This window comes from Salvelinus namaycush, unplaced genomic scaffold (genome assembly GCF_016432855.1).
Source record: "Salvelinus namaycush isolate Seneca unplaced genomic scaffold, SaNama_1.0 Scaffold110, whole genome shotgun sequence".
Lineage (NCBI taxonomy): Eukaryota > Metazoa > Chordata > Actinopteri > Salmoniformes > Salmonidae > Salvelinus > Salvelinus namaycush.
This window is the reverse complement of record NW_024057787.1, coordinates 88239-105853: the sequence shown is the minus strand read 5'-3', so window position 1 is coordinate 105853 and position 17615 is coordinate 88239. Positions and strand designations below refer to the sequence as shown.

The following is a 17615-nucleotide window of genomic DNA, read 5'->3' as shown; positions in this document are numbered from 1 at the left end:
AGGGGTTAGAGGTCAATCCTCTCAGATCTCAGTAGTGAATGATAGTAGGGGTTAGAGGTCAATCCTCTCAGATCTACAGTAGTGACTGATAGTAGGGGTTAGAGGTCAATCCTCTCAGATCTACAGTAGTGACGGATAGTAGGGGTTAGAGGTCAGTCCTCTTAGATCTACAGTAGTGAATGATATTAGGGGTCAGGGGTCAACCCTCTCAGAACTACAGTAGTGGCTGATAGTAGGGGTTAGAGGTCAATCCTCTCAGAATAACACAGTTGAGCACATGGGAATGGTTGGCATAAACGGATATGACCCTAGTCCAGGGGTGGGAGGAGTGGCAATGAAGAAATATACAGTGGTAGAGGAAGTATAGACACAGTAATCTACTCTCTCTTCCTCTGTTTCATACGTCGTCAGCAGGGCCTTGTGTGTGGTCAAAACAGGAAGGAGGAGGAGTACAGTTTTTAGTCTATAACTGGAGATCACAGAGTCTCACTCAGCAGCAAGACAGGATGGAACTCACACCACTCTGCTGGCAGCTCTGTAAGTTCTCACTCGCTCTCTCTCTGTGTGTGTGTGTGTGTGTGTGTGTGTGTGTGTGTGTGTGTGTGTGTGTGTGTGTGTGTGTGTGTGTGTGTGTGTGTGTGTGTGTGTGTGTGTGTGTGTGTGTGTGTGTGTGTGTGTGTGTGTGTGTGTGTGTGTGCGTGTGTGTCTCGGCAGGTAAGATGGAACACATCTATCTTATGATTATCTGTACGGTTTAATACAGCGGGAAGGTTGAGCTAAAATCTGTATTGTTTAATATTTACAGTTGAAGTCGGAAGTTTACATGCAGTTAGGTTGGAGTCATTAAAACTTGTTTTTCAACTACTCCACACATTTCTTGTCAAGAAACTATAGTTTTGGCAAGTTGGTTAGGACATCTACTTTGTGCATGACAAAAGTAATTTTTCCAACAATTGTTTACAGACAGATAATTTCACTTATAATTCACTGTATCACATTTCCAGTGGGTCAGAAGTTTACGTACACTAAGTTGACTGTGCCTTTAAACAGCTTGGAAAATTCCAGAAAACAATGTCATGGCTTTAGAGGCTTCAGATAGGCTAATTGACATAATTTGAGTCAATTGGAGGTGTACCTGTGGATGTATTTCAAGGCCTACCTTCAAACTCAGTGTCTCTTTGCTTGACATCATGGGAAAATCAAAAGAAATCAGCCAAGAACTCAGAAAAAAAATTGTAGACCTCCACAAGTCTGGTTCATCCTTGGGAGCAATTTCCAAACCCCTGAAGGTACCACACTTTCAGCATGACAATGATCCCAAACACACCGCCCGGGCAATGAAGGAGTGGCTTCGTAAGAAGCATTTCAAGGTCCTGGAGTGGCCTAGCCAGTCTCCAGATCTCAACCCCATAGAAAATCTTTGGAGGGAGTTGAAAGTCTGTGTTGCCCAGCAACAGCCCCAAAACATCACTGCTCTAGAGGAGATCTGCATGGAGGAATGGGCCAAAATACCAGCAACAGTGTGTGAAAACCTTGTGAAGACTTACAGAAAACGTTTGACCTCTGTCATTGCCAACAAAGGGTATATAACAAAGTATTGAGATAAACTTTTGTTATTGACCAAATACTTATTTTCCACCATAATTTGCAAATAAATTCATTAAAAATCCTACAATGTGATTTTCTGGATTTTCTTTTCTCATTTTGTCTGTCATAGTTGAAGTGTACATATGATGAAAATTACAGGCCTCTCTCATCTTTTTAAGTGGGAGAACTTGCACAATTGGTGGCTGACTAAATACTTTTTTGCCTCACTGTATATCGACATAACCTGAAATGCCGTTCAGAAGAAAAAAAAAACGCGGTTTGCAAATGCACATGGAGACAAAGATCGTACTTTTTGGAGAAATGTCCTCTGGTCTGATGAAACAAAAATAGAACTGTTTGGCCATAATGACCATTGTTATGTTTGGAGGAAAAAGGGGGAAGCTTGCAAGCTGAAGACACCATCCCAACCGTGAAGCACGAGGGTGGCAGCATCATGTTGTGGGGGTGCTTTGCTGCAGGAGGGGCTGGTGCACTTCACAAAATAGATGGCTTAATAAGGATGGAAAACGATGTGGATATATTGAAGCAACATCTCAAGACATCAGTCAGGAAGTTAAAGCTTGGTTGCAATTGGGTCTTCCAAATGGACAATGACCCCAAGCATACTTCCAAAGTTGTGGCAAAATGGCTTAAGGACAACAAAGTCAATATATTGGAGTGTCCATCACAAAACCCTGACCTCAATCCTACAGAAAATTTGTTAGCAGAACTGAAAAAGCGCTTGTGAGCAAGGAGGCCTACACACATGACTCGGTTACACCAGCTCTGTCAGGAGGAATGGGCCAAAATTCACCCAACTTGTTGTTGGAAGCTTGTGGAAAGCTACCCGAAATATTTGACCAAAGTTAAACAATTTAAAGGCAATGCTTCCAAATACAAAATGAGTGTATGTAAACATCTGACCCACTTGGAATGTGATGCTGACAAACATAATTCTCTCTACTATTTTTCTGACATTTCACATTCTTAAAATAAAGTGGTGATCCTAACTGACCTAAGACAGGGCATTTTTACTTGGATTAAATGTCAGGAATTGTGAAAAACAGAGTTTAAAACCTCTAACGGCCCTCTACCCCGGGTCCGGGATCACCCCCCACCCCCCCCCACACTGATTAGCATAGCTAGCATAGCTTCACAAGTAGATAGTAGCATCTGAATATCATTAAATCACAAGTCCAAGACACCAGATGAAAGATACAGATCTTGTGAATAAACCCATCATTTCTGTTTTTTAAAATGTTTTACAGGGAAGACACAATATGTAAATCTATTAGCTAACCACGTTAGCAAAATACACCATCTTTGTTTGTCCACCATTTTTTCTCTCCACCACTAGCTATCACCAATTCGGCTAAACTAAGATATTGATAGCCACAAACCAAGAAAAAAACTCATCAGATGACAGTCTGATAACATATTTATGGTATAGGATAGGTGTTGTTAGAAAAAAGTGCATATTTCAGGTAGAAATCACAGTTTACAATTGCACCGACCATCACAAATCGACTAGAATTACTAGATAGAGCAACGTGTATGACCAATTTACTCATCATAAAACATTTCATAAAAATAGACAAAGCATAGCAATGGAAAGACACAGTTCTTGTGATTTCAGACCATATTTCAGATTTTCTAAGCGTTTTTCAGCGAAAACACAATAAATCGATAAGTTAGCATACCACATGTGCAAACGTTAGTAGAGCATCGATTCAAGTCAAAGAGAACTATAACGTAATCATCGCCAAAATATATTAATTTTTTCACTAACCTTCTCAGAATTCTTCCGATGACACTCCTGTAACATCATTTTACAACATACATATACAGTTTGTTCGAAAATGTGCATATTTAGCCATACAAAACCGTGGTTATACAATGGAAATAGTCACAACTCAAGCCTCAAAATGAGGGACGTCAGCTTTCAGAGTGATCTAGTTTAATCGAAAGCTAATCATATACTTGACTAAAAAATACAGGGTTGACAGGAATCGAAAGACAAATTAGTTCTTAATGCAACCGCTGACTTACATTTTTAAAATTATCCTTACTTTTCAATACAGGGTTCGCCAAGTGAAGCTATACCAAACAAAATGGCGAAATATGCGTTTAAAATATTTCGACAGAACAACGATTTATCATATTAAATATTGCTTACTTTGAGCTGTTCTTCCATCAGATTCTTGGGCAATGTATAATTTCTATGTTATAAACTTATTTTGGTCGATAGATGTCCTCTGTCCTTCGAAATGTCCACTAACAACGACCGAGACCCCGAGACGTTCCCAAAGCTTAAAAGTGCACGACAAAGAAATTCCTCAGAATCGCACTAAACGGATATAAATTGCTATAAAACGGTTCAAATTATCTACATTATGATGTTTTTAACAACTATAACGAGTAAAAACATGACCAGACAAATATTACTGGTTAAACAACGATTTGGAATGAGGCAAGTCCGATGTCCTTCACGCTTCAGGCGCGCGACGAGAAAGGGAGGTACCCCCACGTTTTGTTCTGTTATGGTGGCTGTGATTGTGCAATCGACTCCATTCAAAACGTGATGACGTACAGACACCCAGAGGAAGACGTAGGCAGTGTCGGTTTCTTCATAGCATTGACTGTCGCCTTAAAAACAGACTCCAGATCAGGGGTAAACATTTCTGAAATCTGACCCCTGTCATGAAAAGTGCTGTAGATATAGTTCTGTACCACTCAGAGACAAAATTCCAACGGCTATAGAAACTAGAAAGTGTTTTCTATCCAATAATAACAATAATATGCATATTGTACGATCAAGAATTTAGCACGAGGCAGTTTAATTTGGAGACCCAAATATGCTAATGCGGAACAGCACCCCCTATAGTTCCAAGAAGTTAAATGTATTTGGCTAAGGTGTATGTAAACGTCCAACTTCAACTGCATATAGTTTAATATCTATATGGTATAATATCTATATGGTTTAATATCTATATATTTAAATATCTATATATTTTAATATCTGTATGGTTTAATATCTATATAGTTTAATATCTATATAGTTCAATATCTGTATGGTTTAATATCTATATAATTTAATATCTGCATGGTTTAATATCTATATGGTTCAATATCTATATAGTTTAATATCTATATAGTTTAATATCTGTATGGTTTAATATCTATATGGTTTAACCTGTTGAGGACAGAGGGCGCTATTTTCACTTTGGGGGAAAATCGTGCCCAATTTAAACGGCCTCGTACTCAATTCTTGCTCGTACAATATGCATATTATTATTACTATTGGATGGAAAACACTCTCTAGTTTCTAAAACCGTTTGAATTATATCTGTGAGTAAAACAGAACTCATTTTGCAGCAAACTTCCTGATCAGGAAGTGGAAAATCTGAAAACGATGCTCTGTTCTAGGGCCTGCCTATAAATGGGCTTGATACGTATTAGTATACATGCACGTCATACACCTTCCACTAGATGTCAATAGGCAGTGAGAGAAGAAATGGAGTGTTTCTCTTGGTCTGAGGTGGAATAAAAGCTCTTGGCATGACGTGACACCCATTTCCTGTTTTCTGGAAAGCGCGAGAAGGAGCCTGGGATTGCCTTCTGGAAAGCTGTTGTTATAGACTGCTAATATCTCCGGCTTTGATTTTATTTGATAAATGTGACAATATCATCGTAAAGTATGTTTTTTCAATATAGTTTTATTAGGTTATTGAAATTTATTCGGGACGTTAGGCGTGTTGCGTTGTGTGCCTTTGTTCAGGAAGGAGAGCTTTGAGCCACTTGGCTAGTGTGCTTGCTAATTCAAGAGGGAAAAAGGACATTCTAAAACCAAACAACGATTGTTCACGACAAAGGACCTCTTGTACAACATTCTGATGGAAGATCTTCAAAAGTAGGACCCATTTTATGATGCTATTTCATATATCTGTTGACCTTGTGTACTATTAGTTTTGCGCCCAGGTTTTGGTTTCTCTCGCCATAACGTAAGCCTTATGTCGTAATGAAGTTATTTTTAGAATTCTAACACGGCGATTGCATTAAGAACTAATGTATCTATCGTTTCCTATACAACATGTATTTTTTAGTAACGTTTATGAATAGTTATTTGGTCAGAATAGGTGAGTTTTAGAAAAATATCCGCACATTCTGGGAAAAGATGCTACGTTAGCACAATGTATAACCACTGATTTCAGCTCTAAATATGCACATTTTCGAACAAAATATATGTGTATGTATAACCTGATGTTCTAGGACTGTCATCTGATGAAGCTTATGAAAGTTAATCAAAAATTATATATCTTTTGCTGGTTTGTTACGATCGCTAACTTTTGCTGCTGGTAAATGGCTTGTGTTTCTGGCTATTGTGGTAAGCTAATATAATGCTATATTGTGTTTTCGCTGTAAAACACTTAAAAAATCTGAAATATTGGCTGGATTCACAAGATGCTTGTCTTTCATTTGCTGTACACCATTCATTTTTCAGAAATGTTTTATGATGAGTATTTAGGTATTCCATGTTGGTCTCTATAATTACTCTGGCTGCTTCGGTGCTATTTTTGGATGGAAAAAATTGTGCCCAAAATTGTGCAATGTAAAACTATGATTTATGCCTCAAATATGCAAATTTTTAGAACAAAACATAAATGTATTGTATAACATGTTATAACTGTCATCTGATGAAGTTGTTTCTTGGTTAGTGACTAATTTTATCTCTATTTTGTCGGTTTTGTGAAAGCTACCTATGCGGTGGAAACATGGTGAAAATATGCGGTTGTGTGTTTGGCTATTTGGCCACAATGCTAGCCAAGGTTACTAACATTCCCACCCTCTCTTGGCGCAAAGAACGGAAAACTCCAAAAGTCCCAATAAACGTTGAATAAACTGATAAAACTCGGTTGAAAAAACCTACTTTATGATGTTATTATCACATGTATCAAATAAAATCAGAGCCGGAGATATTAGCCGTGTAAACCGAACACTTTTCAGAAGGCAATGTCGAGCTCCGCCGCGCGCCGTCGAAGACAATGAAATTTCCAGACCTGTCACTCCAAAAGCTCTTCAGATCAAGCTAGACACCCCATTCCACCTTCCACTGCCTGTTGACATCTAGTGGAAGGCCTATGAAGTGCATGCATATCGATAAATATAAGGCAATTGAATAGGCAGGCCCTGAAACAGAGCCTCGTTTTCAGATTTTTCACTTCCTGTATGGAAGTTTGCTGTTCTGTTTTACTCACAGATATAATTCAAACAGTTTTAGAAACTTGAGAGTGTTTTCTATCCAATAGTAATAATAATATGCATATTGTATGATCTAGAAAAGAGTACGAGGCCGTTTCATTTGGGCACAATTTTTTCCAAAGTGAAAACAGCGCCCCCCCCCCCCCTATTGACAAGAAGTAATATCTGTATGGTTTAATATCTATATAGTTTAATATCTATATATATATAATCAAATCAAATCAAATCAAATTTTATTTGTCACATACACATGTTCAGTAGATGGTAATGCGAGTGTAGCAAAATGCTTGTGCTTCTAGTTCCGACAATGCAGTAATAACCAACAAGTAATCTAACCTAACAATTTCACAACAACTGCCTTATACACACAAGCGTAAAGGAATGAAAGAATATGTACATAAAGATATATGAATGAGTGATGGTACAGATTGGCATAGGCAAGATGCAGTAGATGGTAAGAGTACAGTATATACATATGAGATGAGTAATGTAGGGTATGTAAACACATACAAGTGGCATAGTTTAAAGTGGCTAGTGATTCATTTTTTACATACATTTTTACATTATTAAAGTGGCTGGAGTTGAGTCAGCAGCCACGTGGTGGCTGTTAAACAGTCTGATGGCCTTGAGATAGAAGCCGTTTTTCAGTCTCTCGGTCCCTGTTTTGATGCACCTGTACTGACCTCGCCTTCTGGATGATAGCGGGATGAACAGGCAGTGGCTCGGGTGGTTGTTGTCCTTGATGATCTTTATGGCCTTCCTGTGACATCGGGTGGTGTAGATGTCCTGGAGGGCAGGTAGTTTGCCCCCGGTGATGCGTTGTGCAAACCTCACTACCCTCTGGAGAGCCTTACAGTTGTGGGTGGAGCAGTTGCCGTACCAGGAGGTGATACAGCCCGACAGGATGCTCTCGATTGTGCATCTGTAAAAGTTTGTGAGTGTTTTTGATGACAAGCCAAATTTCTTCAGCCTCCTGAGGTTGAAGAGGCGCTGCTGCGCCTTCTTCACCACGCTGTCTGTGCGGGTGGACCAATTCAGTTTGTCCGTGATGTGTACGCCGAGGAACTTAAAACTTTCTATGCTCTCCACTACTGTCCCATCGATGTGGATAGGGGGGTGCTCCCTCTGCTGTTTCCTGAAGTCCACGATCATCTCCTTTGTTTTGTTGATGTTGAGTGTGAGGTTATTTTCCTGACACCACACTCCGAGGGCCCTCACCTCCTCCCTGTAGGCCGTCTCGTCGTTGTTGGTAATCAAGCCTACCACTGTAGTGTCGTCTGCAAACTTGATGATTGAGTTGGAGGCGTGCATGGCCACACAGTCGTGGGTGAACAGGGAGTACAGGAGAGGGCTCAGAACACACCCCTGTGGGGCCCCAGTGTTGAGGATCAGCGGGGTGGAGATGTTGTTACCTACCCTCACCACCTGGGGGTGGCCCGTCAGGAAGTCCAGGACCCAGTTGCACAGGGCGGGGTCAAGACCCAGGGTCTCGGGCTTGATGACAAGTTTGGAGGGTACTATGGTGCTAAATGCTGAGCTGTCGTCGATGAACAGCATTCTCACATAGGTATTCCTCTTGTCCAGATGCATTAGGGCAGTGTGCAGTGTGGTTGCGATCGCGTCGTCTGTGGACCTATTGGGCGATAAGCAAATTGGAGTGTGTCTAGGGTTTTCAGGTAGGGTGGAAGTGATATGGTCCTTGACTAGTCTCTCAAAGCACTTAATGATGACGGAAGTGAGTGCTACGGGGCGGTAGTCGTTTAGCTCAGTTACCTTAGCTTTCTTGTATTGTTCTCAAAGTGAGCGAAGAAGTTGTTTAGTCTGTCTGGGAGCAAGACATCCTGGTCCGCGACTGGTCTGGTTTTCCTTCTGTTTCTTTTTGTAATCTGTGATTGACTGCAGACCCTGCGACATACCTCTTGTGTCTGAGCCTTTGAATTGCGACTCTACTTTGTCTCTATTCTGATGCTTAGCTTGTTTGATTGCCTTGCGGAGGGAATAGCTACACTGTTTGTATTTGGTCATGTTTCCGGTCACCTTGCCCTAATTAAAAGCAGTTGTTCGCGCTTTCAGTTTTGCGCGAATGCTGCCATCAACCCACGGTTTCTGATTTGGGAATGTTTTAATAGTTGCTGTGGGTACGACGTCGCCGATGCACTTGCTAATAAATCCGCTCACAGAATCAGCGTATTCGTTAACCTCTTGAGAATACAGGGGGTGCTATTTTCGCATTAGCATAATTTGCTCTACAGATTAAACTGCCTCTTATTCAATTATTGCTCTTACTATATGCATATGAATCATACCATTGGAAAGAAAACAATCCCTAGTTTCTAAATCCGTTTCAATTTTGTCTCTGAGTGATACAGAAGTCATTCAACAGCACTTTCCATGACCAAGAACATAAAATCAAGATGTTTATGCTGGCTTCAAAGCTCTGCCTATATATGGTCGTGCCTCCTATGACCCGAAACACAACTCACTGGCCTTCCTCTGGGTGTCTAGAGGACGTCAGAGGAAAAATTTCTTGTCTATCTGGGACTGACGTGAAATGAGAGCAAAATCTTTGGCATGACCGACAACTTCCGGTTCTCTGTTGCATGGAAATTGGAGCTACGTTTGTCTTCTGTTGTGCGGCCATTATTATCTCCGTGTCGAAGTTTGTTTGATACATGTGACCAGATCATCGTAATGTATGTTTTTTCAATATAGTTTAATCAGATTATTTGAATTTTTTAGGGAGTTTTTCAGTGTTCCGTTGTTAGATTTTAGTATCGTTTGAGAAATCCGTGCCACTCGACCGGTACCTGTGCTAAATGGAGTGGGAAAGGAACGACTCTGAACGGAACCAACAACTCATCTTGACAAAGGACACTTTGATCAACATTCTGATGAAAGATCAGCCATAGTAAGACCCAATTTACGATGTTATATCATATCTGTTGTGCATGTGATCTTGCCGTGGGCGCCCAGCCGAATCTGCCTGGTATAGCTATGCTAATTTAGCGCTACATTTTGTTTTCGTTATAAAACATTTAAGAAATCTGAAATATTGTTTGGATTCACCAGATGTTGGGCTTTCAATATCTGTACGCTGTGTATTTTTCTGAAATGTTTTAAAATGAGTAATTAGTTATATGACGTTGGTCTCTGTAATTGTTCTGGCTTGGTCGGCACCTTTTCAGATTGCAGCTGCAATGTAGAACTGTGATTTATACCTGAAAAATGCACATTTAAAAAAAAAAACTATGGTATACCATAAATATGTTATCAGACTGTCATCTTATGAATTTGTTTCTTGGTTAGTGGCTATATATATTTTTATTTAGTCGAATTAGTGATAGCTACTGACGCAGGGAAAAACTGTTGGGAGTGAAAAAATCCTCTCCTTTGCTAACGTGGTTAGCTAATAGATTTACATATGGTGTCTTCCCTGTAAAACATTTTAAAAATCTGAAATGGTGGCTTTATTCACAAGACCTGTATCTTTCATCTGGTGTCTTGGACTTGTGATTTAATGATATTTAGATGCTACAAGTTACTTGTGACGCTATGCTAGCTATGCTAATCAGTGGGGGGTGGGGGGGGGGGGGGTGCTACCGGATCAGGGTTGGTGACTCGTGAGAAGTTAATGTTGTTGTTTGACGCAATGCTGAAGATATCCGAGTCCACGTCATCGAAGCAATCTTGAAGCGTGGAATCAGATTGGTCGGACCAGCGTTGAACAGACCTGAGGGCGGGAGCTTCCTGTTTTAGATTTTGTCTATTGGCTGGAAGCAACAAAATGGAGTCGTGGTCAGCTTTTCCGAAAGGAGAGCGGGGGAGGGACTTATATGCGTCACGGAAGTTAGAATAACAATGTTCCAGGGTTTTACCAGCCCGGGTAGCACGATATGTTGATAGAATTTAGGGAGTCTTGTTTTCAGATTAGCCTTGGGATATGTGATTTCCGGTTTACACAGAGTCAAATGAAGTTCGTTCTGGGCCATCGATCTGTCTGCTTGGGGGGGAATATATGCGGTTGTGATTATAATCGAAATATAATATACATAGATTATATACATAGATTAATTATAATATACATAGATGCATGGGGTAATTGGACTCTAGCCTTGTCTCAGCCAGGTCAGCGGGGGGTTAATGGGACTGTAGTCTTGTCTCAGACAGGTCAGACAATCTGGACCCTCTCTTTCTAAAAATTTTCGATTAAATTGATGCAACCCCTTTTACTATCCTGTTCAACTTCTTTCGTATCGTCTGAGATCCCCAAAGATTGGAAAGCTGCCACGGTCATCCCTCTCTTCAAAGGGGGAGACACTCTAGACCCAAACTGCTACAGACCAATAACTATCCTACCCTGCCTTTCTAAGGTCTTCGAAAGCCAAGTTAACTGACAGATCACCGACCATTTCGAATCCCACTGTACATTCTCCACTATGCAATCTGGTTTCCGAGCTGGTCATGGGTGCACCTCAGCCACGCTCAAGGTCGTAAACGTTATCATAACCGCCATCGATAAAAGACAATACTGTTTCAGCCGTATTCATCGACCTGGACAAGGCATTCGACTCTGTCAATCATTGCATTTTTATCGGCAGACTCAACAGCCTTGCTTTCTCAAATGACTGCCTCGTCTGGATCACCAACTACTTCTCAGACAGAGTTCAGTGTGTCAAATCGGAGTGCCTGTTGTCCGGACCTCTGGCAGTATCTATGGGGTGCCACAGGGTTCAAATCTAGGGCCGACTCTTTTCTCTGTATACATCAATGATGTTGCTCTTGCTGCTGGTGATTCTCTGATCCACCTCTAGTCAGACGACACCATTCTGTAAACTTCTGGCCCTTCTTTGGACACTGTGTTAACTAACCTCCAGACGAGCTTCAATGCCATACATTTCTCCTTCCGTGGCCTCCAACTGCTCTTCACTGGAAGTAAAACTAAATGCATGCTCTTCAACCGATTGCTGCCAGCACCTTGCCGCCCATCCAGCATCTACTCTGTATTGTTCTTGCTTAGAATATGTGGACAATTACAAACACCTAGGTGTCTGGTTAGACTGTAAACTCTCCTTCCAGACTCACAATAAGCATCTCCAATCCAAAATTAAACCTAGAATTGGCTTTCTATTTCGCAACAAAGCATCCATACCCTCGTAAAACTGAATATCCTACCGATCCTTGACTTTGGCGATGTCATTCATAAAATAGCCTCCAACACTCTACTCAGCAAATTGCATGCAGTATTTCACAGTACCATCTGTTTTGTCACCAAAGCCCCATATAATACCCACCACCGCGATCTGTATGCTCTCGTTGGCTGGCCCTCGCTTTATATTTGTCCCCAAACCCACTGGCTCCAAGTCATCTATAATCTTTGCTAGGTAAAGTCCTGCCTTTTCTCAGCTCACTGGTCACCATAGCAGCACCCACCCGTAGTACGCGCTCCTGCAGGTATATTTCACCGCTCACTCCCAAAGCCTATTCCTCCTTTGGTCGCCTTTCCTTCCAGTTCTCTGCTGTCAATGACTGTAACGAATAACAGTAACAATTATTTGATGAAGTATTACATTTGGCCTTTACTACTATAACCCATAGAAACACATTGAATACCACATTCATAAATGGCAAAAAAAACTGTCAAAAAATGTAAAATAAGGAATAATGTTTTGAAGTTTCTGTCCTATATCAATGAGATATGTGACTCACCACCTGGATTCGGTTTTGAAATGTTGTTTTTTTACATTGGATAAAAGTAGAGCTACAAAATGGTGGATCATACACTACAGTTGAGGAACAATGGGAAAGTGATTCTTCTTTGTAAGCTGATCAACTTGTAAACTCACTTTTGAGAAAATTTGGTATCTATGATTTGGTATCTAGTGAAGAGCTCTTTGTCTACACCCATTCAGCATCGTTCACACTCTCTTAAGGAAATTAATATCTGTGGTGCTGCTCAGTCTTTACATCATGTAGAAATAGTGATAGTTCTCTCCGTGTGTTTCAGTGCTGTTGAGTACACTGGTATACTCTACCCTCGGACAAGGTGGAGGTGAGTACATTTCTCTATATTCATCACCTGTTCTATAATAGTACATTTCTCTATATTTATCACCTGTTCTATAATAGTAACATTTCTCTATATTCATCACCTGTTCTATAATAGTACATTTCTCTATATTTATCACCTGTTCTATAATAGTAACATTTCTCTATATCCATCACCTGTTCTATAATAGTAACATTTCTCTATATCCATCACCTGTTCTATAATAGTAACATTTCTCTATATTCATCACCTGTTCTATAATAGTAACATTTCTCTATATTCATCACCTGTTCTATAATAGTAACATTTCTCTATATTCATCACCTGTTCTATAATAGTAACATTTATCAATATCCATCACCTGTTCTATAATAGTAACATTTCTCTATATTCATCACCTATTCCATAGTAGTAACATTTCCCTTGCTCTCTCTCAGCCAATCATCAGTCGTTTGTGTAAGTCCTGTGCTTGATGAATGTCCTTCCCTGCTAAAAGTCTGTTGTCAATTTGTTTACTGTGAAATAGCATTGTATCTGGTTGAACACAATTTTTTCCAGAAGTTTACTAAGGTTTGGTAACAGGCTGATTGGTTGGCTATTGGAGCCAGTAAAGGGCACTATTCTTAGGTAGCGGAATGAGTTTAGCTTCCCTCCAGGCCTGAGGGCAAACATTCTCTACTAGGTTCAAATTGAAGATATGGCAAATAGGAGTGGCAATATCGTCCGCTATTATCCTCAGTAATTTTCCATCCATCCAATAATTTCACACTGACTTTACAGAAATCAAAAGTACAATTCTTGTTCTTTCATAATTTGGTCAGATAATTGGATGTGTATTGTCAGCATTTGTTGCTGGCATGTCATAACTAAGTTTGCTTATCTTGCCAATGAATTTCTCTGATTCAACCCTGTTGTAAAGTGTTGATAACTGTAGCTCTGATTGAACCATGTTTAAAGTGTTGATAACTGTATCTCTGATTGAACCATGTTGTAAAGTGTTGATAACTGTATCTCTGATTGAACCATGTTGTAAAGTGTTGATAACTGTATCTCTGATTGAACCATGTTGTAAAGTGTTGATAACTGTATCTCTGATTGAACCATGTTGTAAAGTGTTGATAACTGTGTCTCTGATTGAACCATGTTGTAAAGTGTTGATAACTGTAGCTCTGATTGAACCATGTTGTAAAGTGTTGATAACTGTACCTGATAAAAAGTAAAGTAGTGCCAATCAGTTGGGCTGCCAGACTTATTTTCCATATCTTTTGCCTCATCTCTCTCAACCATACAACTTTTGAATTCCTCATCAATCCACAGGGATAACTGTTTTTACAGTCATTTTCTTAATGGGTGCTTGGTTATTAGTAACTGGAATAAGCAATTTTATAAATGTGTCAAGTTCACCATCTGGTTGCTCCTCATTAGACACCACGGACCAGCAAATATTCTTTATATCGTCAACATATGAATCTCTACCAAACTTATTGTATGACCTCTTATACACTATATTAGGCCCAGCCTTTGGAAGTTTGGATTTCCTAGATATGGCTACTATATTGTGATCACTACATCCTGTGGATCTGTAAACTGTTTTACAGAAACACATTTCTGCAGCGTTAGTAAAGATGTGATCAATAGATGTTGATGATTTCATAGATATCATCCTAACCAACTTGCCCTCCAAATACACCTCTGCTGTTTTCAATCAAGATCTCAGCAATCACTGCCTCATTGCCTGCATCCGTAATGGGTCTGCGGTCAAACGACCACCCCTCATCACTGTCAAACGCTCCCTAAAACACTTCAGCGAGCAGGCCTTTCTAATCGACCTGCCCCGGGTATCCTGGAACGATATTGACCTCATCCCGTCAGTAGAGGATGCCTGGCTATTCTTTAAAAGTGCCTTCCTCACCAAAAGGTTCTGGGACACTGTAAAGTCCATGGAGAATAACAGCACCTCCTCCCAGCTGCCCACTGCACTGAGGCTAGGAAATATTGTTACCACCGATAAATCCACTATAATTGAACATTTCAATAAGCATTTTGATACGGCTGGCCATGCTTTCACCTGGCTACCCCTACCCCGGTCAACAGCCCTGCGCTCCCCGAAGCAACTCGCCCAAACCTCCCCCATTTCTCCTTCACCCAAACCCAGATAGCTGATGTTCTGAAAGAGCTGCAAAATCTGGACCACTACAAATCAGCTGGGCTACAAATCAGACAATCTTGACAATCTGGCCACTCTTTTCTAAAATGATCTGCCGAAACTGTTGCAACCCCTATTACTTGCCTGTTCAACCTCTCTTTCGTATCGTCTGAGATTCCCATAGATTGGAAAGCTGACGCAGTCATCCCACTCTTCAAAGGGGGAGACACGCTAGACCCAAACTGTTACAGACCTATATCTATTCTACCCTGCCTTTCTAAGGTCTGCTCTTCAACCGATTGCTGCCCGCACCTGCCCGCCCATCCAGCATCACTACTCTGGACGGCTCTGACTAAGAATACGTGGACAACTACAAATACCTAGGCGTCTGGTTAGACTGTTAACTCTGCTTCCAGACTCACATTAAGCATCTCCAATCCAAAATTAAATCTAGAATCGGCTTCCTATTTCGCCGCAAAGCATCCTTCACTCATGCTGCCAAACATACCCTCGTAAAACTGACCATCAAACCGATCCTCGACTTCAGCGATGTCATTTATAAAATAGCCTCCAAAACCCTACTCAACAAATTGGATGCAGTCTATCACAGTGCCATCCATTTTGTCACCAAAGATCCATATACTACCCACCACTGCGACCTGTACGCTCTCGTTGGCTGGCCCTCGCCTCATACTCGTCGCCAAACCCACTGGCTACAGGTTATCTACAAGTCTCTGCTAGGTAAAGCCCCGCCTTATCTCAGCTCCAGCAGGTTTATCTGTTATGTTATATGAAGTGTTGTACCAGCTGATACAACAGGTGTATTATGAAGTGTTGTAATACAACAGGTGTTATATGAAGTGTTGTAATACAACAGGTGTTATATGAAGTGTTGTAATACAACAGGTGTTATATGAAGTGTTGTACCTGCTGATACAACAGGTGTATTATGAAGTGTTGTAATACAACAGGTGTTATATGAAGTGTTGTAATACAACAGGTGTTATATGAAGTGTTGTACCTGCTGATACAACATGTGTTATATGAAGTGTTGTAATACAACAGGTGTTATATGAAGTGTTGTAATACAACATGTGTTATATGAAGTGTTGTAATACAACAGGTGTTATATGAAGTGTTGTACCTGCTGATACAACATGTGTTATATGAAGTGTTGTAATACAACAGGTGTTATATGAAGTGTTGTACCTGCTGATACAACAGGTGTATTATGAAGTGTTGTACCTGCTGATACAACAGGTGTATTATGAAGTGTTGTACCTGCTGATACAACAGGTGTATTATGAAGTGTTGTACCTGCTGATACAACAGGTGTATTATGAAGTGTTGTAATACAACAGGTGTATTATGAAGTGTTGTACCTGCTGATACAACAGGTGTATTATGAAGTGTTGTACCTGCTGATACAACAGGTGTATTATGAAGTGTTGTACCTGCTGATACAACAGGTGTATTATGAAGTGTTGTACCTGCTGATACAACAGGTGTATTATGAAGTGTTGTACCTGCTGATACAACAGGTGTTATATGAAGTGTTGTACCTGCTGATACAACAGGTGTTATATGAAGTGTTGTACCTGCTGATACAACAGGTGTTATATGAAGTGTTGTACCTGCTGATACAACAGGTGTATTATGAAGTGTTGTAATACAACAGGTGTTATATGAAGTGTTGTACCTGCTGATACAACAGGTGTTATATGAAGTGTTGTAATACAACAGGTGTTATATGAAGTGTTGTAATACAACAGGTGTTATATGAAGTGTTGTAATACAACAGGTGTTATATGAAGTGTTGTACCTGCTGACACAACAGGTGTATTATGAAGTGTTGTAATACAACAGGTGTTATATGAAGTGTTGTTCCTGCTGATACAACAGGTGTATTATGAAGTGTTGAAATTCAACAGGTGTTATATGAAGTGTTGTACCTGCTGATACAACAGGTGTTATATGAAGTGTTGTACCTGCTGATACAACAGGTGTATTATGAAGTGTTGTAATACAACAGGTGTTATATGAAGTGTTGTACCTGCTGATACAACAGGTGTTATATGAAGTGTTGTACCTGCTGATACAACAGGTGTATTATGAAGTGTTGTAATACAACAGGTGTTATATGAAGTGTTGTACCTGCTGATACAACAGGTGTTATATGAAGTGTTGTACCTGCTGATACAACAGGTGTTTTATGAAGTGTTGTAATACAACAGGTGCTATATGAAGTGTTGTAATACAACAGGTGTTATATGAAGTGTTGTACCTGCTGATACAACAGGTGTATTATGAAGTGTTGTAATACAACAGGTGTATTATGAAGTGTTGTAATACAACAGGTGTTATATGAAGTGTTGTACCTGCTGATACAACAGGTGTTATATGAAGTGTTGTAATACAACAGGTGTATTATGAAGTGTTGTACCTGCTGATACAACAGGTGTTATATGAAGTGTTGTAATACAACAGGTGTTATATGAAGTGTTGTAATACAACAGGTGTTATATGAAGTGTTGTAATACAACAGGTGTATTATGAAGTGTTGTACCTGCTGATACA

At 40.1% G+C, this 17615-nt stretch overlaps 1 protein-coding gene across 1 annotated transcript in view; it reads left to right on the top strand.

Annotated features, from left to right (window-relative positions):
- Positions 1-432: 432 nt before the first annotated feature.
- The window catches only part of LOC120035738 (Fc receptor-like protein 5), a gene marked incomplete at its 3' end in the record, with an annotated part of 39626 nt that continues 22443 nt past the window's right edge, over positions 433-17615 (top strand). Inside the window, exons 1-2 of the mRNA XM_038982299.1 lie at positions 433-537; positions 12851-12895. Of these exons, the coding sequence (XP_038838227.1) occupies positions 507-537; positions 12851-12895 (76 nt within the window). The remainder of the gene's footprint in view (positions 538-12850; positions 12896-17615) is intronic.